The sequence below is a fragment of the Diplodia seriata genome (assembly GCF_021436955.1).
Source record: "Diplodia seriata strain FDS-637 chromosome Unknown scaffold_7, whole genome shotgun sequence".
Taxonomy (NCBI): domain Eukaryota; kingdom Fungi; phylum Ascomycota; class Dothideomycetes; order Botryosphaeriales; family Botryosphaeriaceae; genus Diplodia; species Diplodia seriata.
Window position 1 is genome coordinate 2,406,771 of NW_027117314.1, and position 8,689 is coordinate 2,415,459.

General features: G+C 54.4%; 1 protein-coding gene and 1 non-coding gene across 2 annotated transcripts; both read right to left on the reverse strand.

Moving 5' to 3' along the window:
* Positions 1-138: 138 nt before the first annotated feature.
* Positions 139-2,086, reverse strand: DBP9 (ATP-dependent DNA/RNA helicase; the record flags this gene model as incomplete). The annotated part of the gene is made up of 2 exons (XM_066778879.1): positions 139-1,823; positions 1,873-2,086. 2 exons carry the CDS (start codon positions 2,084-2,086, stop codon positions 139-141), a joined length of 1,899 nt encoding a protein of 632 aa, XP_066631316.1.
* A 548-nt stretch (positions 2,087-2,634) lies between these two features.
* SLS55_007461 lies at positions 2,635-2,724 on the reverse strand. Its single transcript has one exon. It is a non-coding gene; the product is annotated as a tRNA-Asp (tRNA).
* Positions 2,725-8,689: the final 5,965 nt, after the last annotated feature.

Here is an 8,689-nt window from a genome sequence, read left to right on the forward strand (position 1 = left end):
TTTGCACCCTGGTATGATAACCTTCTCGCCCCCTCCTCCTCAAAAGCCGCAACGCCTACAAATGCTTCTTTCAACCCCGCCCACAATGCTTTTCAATAACCCAATCTACCCCTCTATAGCTCAACAACCACCAATCACTCATTTCTTCCCCCTCCCTTTCGCATTAAACGTCTTCAGCGGATCCGCCTTCTTCGTCTTGACGATCCTGCCCTTGCCCTTGAACCGATTCTGCGCGCGGGCCTTCCTGATCCTGTTGTCCCTGCCCTCGTCCTTCCTGAAGCCGACGAAGCCGATCTCGCGCTCGACCTCCCTCTGGCCGCCGGCGGGCAGCAGATACTCGGGCACGTGCTTGAGGTGCGGCTGCTGGCGGGCGGTGCGCGCCTCGCCGTCGTGGCGCAGGTGCTGCAGGTCCTGCGGGTTCTCCTCGAAGTGCCGCTTCAGCTTCTCCGACTTGAGCAGCTCCTGGCGGAGCTCGCGCGCGCGCGCCTCGCGCACCGCAATGCGCGTGACGGCCCGCAGCGCGTCGCCGAGCCGGTACCGGAAGCCCTCGAGCTTCTTCATGTCGAAGAGGTACGGCTGGATCGCGTTGCCCTTCTTCCCCTGGCTCTTGGTGATCTTGGCCAGCACCTCTTCATCGTTCTTGCACGACTCGATCGAGGTGGGCTTGTGCTTGCGGTACTGGTCCTTGGGGATGACGAAGGAGATGGCCATGCCATTCTTGCCGGCGCGGGCGGTGCGGCCGATGCGGTGGGTGTAGGATTTAGACGAGGTGGGGAGGTCGAAGTTGAGGACGAGCGAGACGTTTTGGAAGTCGATACCGCGCGCGATTCCGTACTCTTTGTCCTTCTTACGACCTTTTTGCTTTTTCTTGGGAGGTTCGGTCGACTTTGCGCTTGCTTTTGCCTCTGCACCATCGGCATCCTCCATCTCTGCGTCCTCCTTTTCGCCATCGGCATTGTCCCCCTCCTCTTCCTTTTCACCTTCCTTACTCTTGCGCTTCTTCTTGTCCTCATCGCCCAATACCTCGTGCTCATCCGCTGCAATGATGATGTCGTAAACATTTCTGTTGAACTCTTCCACCACGTGAATTCTCGAGTTGACCGGTAACTCTGAGTTGAGAACACAGCTCTTGATGCCGAACTGCTCGAGGAACAGCTTCAAACGATAGCAGCGATCAATGTCGCCCACGAAGACAATGACCTTGCCCTTGACCAGCTTCAGCATGAAGATGGCGTAGATGAGCAGGAATTTCTCATCCTCGGCACACTTCACGATGTACTGGCTGACCTTGCCCTCGTCCTTCTCCTCCTCATCCAGCTCCAACAGCACAGGATCGCGGCAGAACAGGCCCTTCAAATCATCCAAGTCGCTGCTGAGGGTAGCGCTCATGAGGAAGGTCTGGGTTCCCTTGGGGATGGACTTGGAAATGCTCTCTAGGTCGTCGTCGTAGCCGTAGGACAGGACCAAGTCGGCCTCGTCAATGACCAAATGGGCGAGCTGGTCCAGCGAGAGGGCGGCGGCATTCAGGTTGACGCAAGCGCGGCCGGGCGTGGCCACGACAATGTCCGGGGAGTCGGCCAGGCGGGCGCGCTGGACGGCGTCGTCCTCACGCAGCGTGATGTTGGCGACGCGCACATGCTGGCCGCAGAAGGTGGCGAAAGCCTCGATCGTCTTTGTAACCTGGCCAGCCAGTTCGCGCGTCGGAACAAGGATTAGAGCGGAGGTGCATTTTGTGAAGGATTCGCCGTTTTTACGCTTTAGAATAGAGTGAAGGATGGGGAGAAGGTAGGCGGCGGTTTTGCCGGAGCCGGTCTTGGAGCGAGCTGTGGGGAGTCAGTAGGTAGAGGGCGAATGGGAGTGTAGAGGGCGTACCGAGGATGTCCTTGCCCTCCAGAGCCAGCGGAATGGCCTTTGCTTGGACGGAAGTGGGCGTCGAGAACTTTTGGCGCACGATTCCTTGAAGCAGGCGGGGGTCGAGGCCGAGGGAGTCGAAAGATGGCAGGTCGGGGTGGGCAGCCTGGATCGAGGCAGCGACAACCTCGGCGTCTTCGGGAACGTCGTGCTCGTTAAGCTTGCGTTTACCCATGGTGCGATCGGAATTGAGTCGGGCGGGTGTTGGTGTCGGGCGTGAGAGTCGCGGCCGACGACATTTTTTGGGATCTGGGGTTGGCAGAATCTCACCGCCCCGCACGGGCCTTGTCCGTGTCTTCCGCTCGCATTGCACTTCTTCACTCATCTAACACTTCACCCGGAGCTGCTTGGGTTATCAGCAATTGGCTCAGGGGTCGTCATCTGGATCTCTCCTCCCGCTCATAATTGTTTGTTCCTGTGTTTCTGCTGCGCCTCCATGTTGTCTGCTCGACCCCTCCGGCCGCACTGGCCATGCGCCGCACCGATACTACGCCAAAATCTCTGCAATCTGGACCTACATCGCGCCCCTACGATTGCACCTCGCTAACGATCTCTTGAGGCCTGGGTCATCGGAAGGAGAGCACTCGTACAGGTCGTTTCACTGTGTATAGCCAGACAGTGCGTCACTCACTGCCAGCGGATCCGCCCACCACCAAAAAAACTTCTCAACACCGCCACACCTCCCCATTAAGCATCACGATAGCAAATAGCAAAAAGCTAGGACTCTCCGACGGGGAATCGAACCCCGGTCTCCCGCGCTTGGTAATAGAGGCTATTGACAAGCGGAAATCATCACCACTAGACCATCGAAGAGGAAACTCCTTGGAGGAGCTGATGGAGCTGTTGTTGAAATTGGAAGTGAGTGCAAGCTCTATATAGAGAAGAAGAAAATACCATCTGTTTGCTCTTTGGACTGGACTCATGGGGGTGGTGCACACCATTGCGCAAGGGGCTGGCAAAGGGGGCAAGGGCGGCACTGCGGAAGTCTACACCACGCGCAATCCCATTCCTCCCTGGACATAGCATTTTTGCTTCTCACCACTGCGTGCAAGCTTGCTTGCATGATGGATATTAATAGCCTCTGCGGTTTGGCGAGGAGGTAGCAGAGACGAGTTTCGCGGCCACATCTCCCCGGCCACAGCAGGCGACAACACTGTTGAGCCCACCCGCATTTGCTCCACAGAGATGTTGCACCATACATAGGAAATTGGATCCAATATCCGGACGCATTTGCGCGGTTTCAAGGCTCACATGTACGTCCAGATATTGGATACAACTACCTATGTAGGAAGATTCCTTGATGGACTCAGAGGGCTCAATCCTCCTGCCCCTGCTGTGAGGCCCTGAATATACATATCTTCGCCGCTATTTAACCAACTACATCCCAACAAAAGAAGGAGAACCCTTGCGGCGTTGGCAGGAAACGGTGCCATGGAGGGGAGCCTGGGCGGTGAGCTTGGCTTGTGGCAGAGTCAGCCTCTTCATGGGTTTTCTATGTGTTGTGTCGGTAGCAGCGCAGAGGCCTCGTTTCCCACGGCTAAGTACCTTTGCGTGAGAGATCTACTTTGTTTTGTAGCTTCTTGAGCCTTCATCAGTTGGTCCCAAGACCGTACAAAGACGTCGCAGTACCGACACTTCAAGGCACTAGCTGTGTAGGAAGCCTAAACTTGTGTGCCAGCCTTCCGGAGGTTGACTACAAGAGATAGTTGTCCAAGGAGTGGAGGAGAGATGACGATCACGTGATCTGGAAACCCAATGCAGCTCGCCTAAAGGCGCACTGGGGCCGTGTGAGCGCAGCGGGCCGCCATCAGCACGTCCTCAACAGGGAATCACCTTGCCTTCCCCCAACCCATTGCTATTCTCTCGATGCCTTCCAGCTGTTGACTGTCTGCAGACATGTTTAGCAATAAGAAAGAGCACAGCAATTTGTCTCTGCATCAATGGGGGTGTGGCGCAACGGTAGCGGTAAGCAGCCATCAATCTCGAACACCAAAAAATCAATATTCTAATTCCCCTCATAGCGTCAGATTCCAGATCCATCTTGGAATATCCTGAAGGTTATGCGTTCAAATCGCATCATCCTCATCCTTCTTTTTGCTTTTTTGTCCCGTGGTATGCTCTGTGGGGGTGCTTGACTCTGCCGGGTGGATACCTCGGGTCTAGACTCGGATGTTGCGTTAGGTCGCCGGCCAAGCAACCGAGGGATGCTTCTCTTTTGGCACCAGAGAACAATGAGAACAAAGTTCAACCGAAGCATGCGGAAGCCCTACTATGGGGACCAACTCATCTGGATGCGTCGTTGTCGCGCCCGCAATGAAGGACTTACTTTTCTGGTGGAGGTATGGAGAATTGGAACTGTTAACCGATGCCATGCTCCTTCCTATTCCAAACTCGTTTTGCCAGATAAAGGCATGTTTCAGTTAAGAAGAGAAAAATGCCGCGGCATGGAGGTTGTGACGTTGCTCAGCATTTAAATGTGAAGAGCCCCGCACCGCTAATTAAGCGAACAAGATTTGCAACAGTTTTCGATCGGCAAGGGATGCCTTATTGTTTAGGCCGCCGTGGAACGTTCAATGTTGTGGCTTTATGCTGGGTGGTATACCTGTCCTCACCGCCTCCACTAAGTAATCACCCTCCACTCACAAACATTGTAGATGGCAGACGCGCCACTCCACTGATTGGAAAAAGTCGCGCATTTCACGTTCACGAAAGTCACATCACGAAGGAAATAGAATCCATTGAATTACGAAGAAGAGATCCAATCTCGTAAACGACCGACCGCTCATTGCCATCGGTGATTGTGCCTGGACATGAAGGAAAGCGGGATCGTCATATGGTTGTTACGAAATGAAACAGTAATAGTACGTATATCATCCGATGGTTCGTAGTGGCATGTAATCAATGGCCGTCACCTCCACGCTGCTAGTGATCATTACCAGCTTGGTCATCTCCACCGTCATCGGCCGAAGGCGAAGAAGACTGAGGGGCATCGGCCTCTCGCTGTAGAACGGAAAGGAAGTTTTGGCGCATGATGTCAGTCCATCCCGGAGCGACCTCGCCAAAGTCGAGAGATTTGACGTTATGTTCAACAGTGTATGGTTTCGCGTAATTCAGACGAGACATGGCATCCATCTTGGCTTGTGTTGGATCTGTGGCAACGACTGGGATTGCTTGTAGCATCTCCCCTCGTGGGTCCTCCCATTCGGGAATTTCCGGTGCGTAGGGACCAGTGTACACGACCGAGTGTTCTGCTTTGTCCACTCCTGGCTTCGCTACTCCTTGCCTATTGTACGTCTGGATTGATCTGGCAATTGACTAGGATTAGCCGAAGACTCCTGGTACTACATGAAGGTCCACTTACAAACAAGTGCAGCAGTCTCGGCCTTCCCGGATTACCACGAACCAACGGATCTTGTTGTAGATTGGCTCGTTGTATGCTCCCGTCACAAAAGTCACGCCGGATTGTGCATTCCCGGCTGGTTCTGGCCAGAGGACTTTGAAGACTTTCCCGACCTTGTAGAAGTCTCTTCCTGGGTAATGTCTTACATACCCTAGTGCAGTTAGTATTGTTCCAGCTGGTACTCCAATGTACTCACGTGGGTCGAGCCTTTCGGCATCGCCTGCACGTCCGCGCACTCTTCTGTAAGACCTGATTCCTGATTGTAGAGCTCGAGGCTCTGTCATCTGCTCCGGCGTTCCCCCTTCAACCCTTGTCAAAACATACTGAGAATTGTTCTGCTCGGGGTACACGCGTCCGTAGGTTTGGTAAACATAACAATTATCGGCGGGATCCCAATAGTAGTAATCTTGCCGAGTGGCATCCCATTGCCAACTGGGTTGCTCCATTGCTTGACAAAGACTGGTCCAGAGAAGCCGGACTCAGGCCATGGAGCTGAAGTGCGCTTAAGAAGTGGATGCGGCTCTGCTGGACAGCTTTGTACAGGAGAGTGGCATGGTGGGTGAGTGATGCAGCGGAGGTGCAGATCAGCATGCCGCCGTGGCCAGCGAAGGTTGCATTGCATCCGAGTGCGGGTTGATTGGCTAGGACTGTCCAGGGTACCGCTTATCGAGCGGGGTGACGAAGGCAAACGCTACGACTCGCCTCGCTTCAGCTAAACAGCCACGGAGGTGATCACCTGGTCGCACTGCGCCAGCTTGGCACGCCCACTATCTTCCCGGCCCGTGCCGTCGATTACGGTCACACACAGCCATCGCCTTGAAATATGCACGTAGCCCGTTTTGGCCGAAACATTTCCCCTCTTTCAATTCTCCAGCTCAGTTCCTCAGCTCCCGTGGCGCCGTTGGATCGCCAACACGCGCCCGAAAATACGCGGCGTCTTGTCAGGCAATGTCCCGAGACTGCACTAGTGCCCGAGCAGAAGCAACGGGTCGGCTGATTGGGTGAGCTGCCTTATAGCTGTTGGTACCCGATGCTAAGTTTCAGGTGCGACAGGCCTTGCAATGCAGACGTGTTTGAAGCAGAGCACACAGTGCGAAGCTCGTCGGGGGAACAACGCATCGAAGAAGTCTCGGAAAGCGGTGGAATGCGCCCAATATATGAAGGGAATGCACGCTCCCCGACGCACACAACATCAACTTCTCATGAGTCCAACGACCCCTGGACACACCAGATATCAAAGATCAGAGATCAGCTGCAGAGCCAGACATTAGCACAGAATCAGCGGGGAAGTGCAGAAATGGCGACCGATGACCGCGACAATCTATACAAACAGCACTTTGATTTGCAAGGCCGGCGAGGAGAAATCATCGACACTCGTTTCGACCTTATTGGACAGCGCTCGGCATTACAAGATCACATCTCTACGTTTCAGCAGGCAGAGGAGGAACTACTGGCTCAAGTTAAGGCTCTTTCAACAGACGATCAAACCGCATTGTCTTCAGCAATAGCTAGCATCCAGCGCTCGCGAGATAGCCTCTCACAACAATTGGGTCAAACACAGGCACTCGAAAAGTCACTAAACAAGCTTGAATACAAATTTGGTAAAGAAGAGAACGAGTTCTTCGGAAGCCTCAGGGCTGCTCTCCCAACACTAGTTAAGGCGGCACAAGCGCCTACTGCTTCTCCTTCACCCGCAGCCAACCTGACTCCGAGCGAGACATTGGAAGAGATAAGAAAAACCACCTTACAAGCTTTCTATGACAAGAGCTCGGACGTCCCGATTCTCGAGGAACGCCTTGTAGAGCTTGATCATACCTTTGATTCGGAGCGCGGTCACAGAGAGACCAGGACCACCCTTGGGCAGCCAATCCTTCCTCCTGACCTGGAGTTCTACACCCAATATCGTCAGGACCGAGAATCATTACAGGCCGAACTGGCTCAAACCAGGAGCGAGGTGAACAGACTTCAGGCCAGATGCGTCCAGCTTGGGCTGATACCTCCACCTCCGACACCACCAAACATCAACGATGACATAGCAGGCGTATCCAAGCAGGTACCACCAAAAGCTCGCTCATGGGTACACTCTTCAGAATCCGGAAAACACCTTGAGTATTCTTTCGTCTCAGATGGCCACCAGATGCCCAAGCTGTCCATGCCCAAGCTGCCCAACTTTGCCAACCCCAGAGATAGGATCAATCAATGGATAACGGAAGCCCGCGATACTGCTGAGCCTCCGGACGCTCCTGGCAGTGGGAACTCCTCAGGCGGTCAACATCCGCAGAGTGCTTCGGGTTCTGAAGCCAATAATGATTCTCTTCTGGGCGCAGCATCCCCGTCGGAATCCCGAGAAAATGTCGACGAGTCACAACTCGGACAGAAACGGTCCATGTCTCAATCCAGCGAAGTTTTGGAGCCATCACATTCGGACGAGCAGCCACCCCAGAAGTCCCCGAAACAGTCATGAAACGGTCAAATACGCCTTCGTTGACCGCTCTTTCGGTATACAATCACGTACCTCCAAATTCGGTCGCATGGGCTGGCCCCACAAACCCCGGAGAAATTTTTTGCAACATCTATCACAGTGGAGGCTCGAGTGGCTTTGTTTTTTCCAAGCCTATTTCAATGCTCGGTATGTAGCCTGCAAGTCGTCTCGGATTGCCAATTGTCAGACTGTGAGGCTCTGGAATCCATATAGTACAGTCTACATGTCGGACAAGCTTCTCCCCGAGTGAATACGTGTAGAATGACGTACACCCATGCAGGTCAGGCGGCCGCTATTCTCATCCCGCACCTGCTTCACAGCCCTCGGATGGTGCGATATCGTGTCCAATCAACGAACTGGGTAAAATGCCAGTGCACGTGGGGGCTGCTTATTCCAGCCTTGTCGACCAATGATTTACATCCCGTCACAGCCCGCAGGTGACTACTTCCGATCCACGCCCATGTTTCTCCCATTTCCCTGTCCGCTGCCGTGGGCAACCTGCCTGCTTATCTTCACCCACTGGCCTTTCCCACGTGTCACACCTCATTGAAGCGCCTTCACCCAGTCATTTGGTGTCAGCTGAACATTCCGCAGCATAGGCAGTCAGCGCCGAGCATGCGTGCGGCCTCGTTGCAGGCCGCAGTCGAACCAGCGTCGCAGCAACGTGGCTTGCATGGTTCCCCTCCATCCCACAACCGATGTCCAGACCAGCCCTTCGGTAAGTGGCTATGTACGATAGAACTAATGCAGGAAATGAACGTGCAAAGTGGGTCCCACAGCTTCCTGGGTCAGGGGCGTGCGCGCCTTGTGTGTGGCCCTACCGGTACTTCGGCAACAGGCTGCTGCTGCTGCTGCCGCCGCCCCTGCTCCTAAGGCAAGCCGTAGGCAAACAGTGC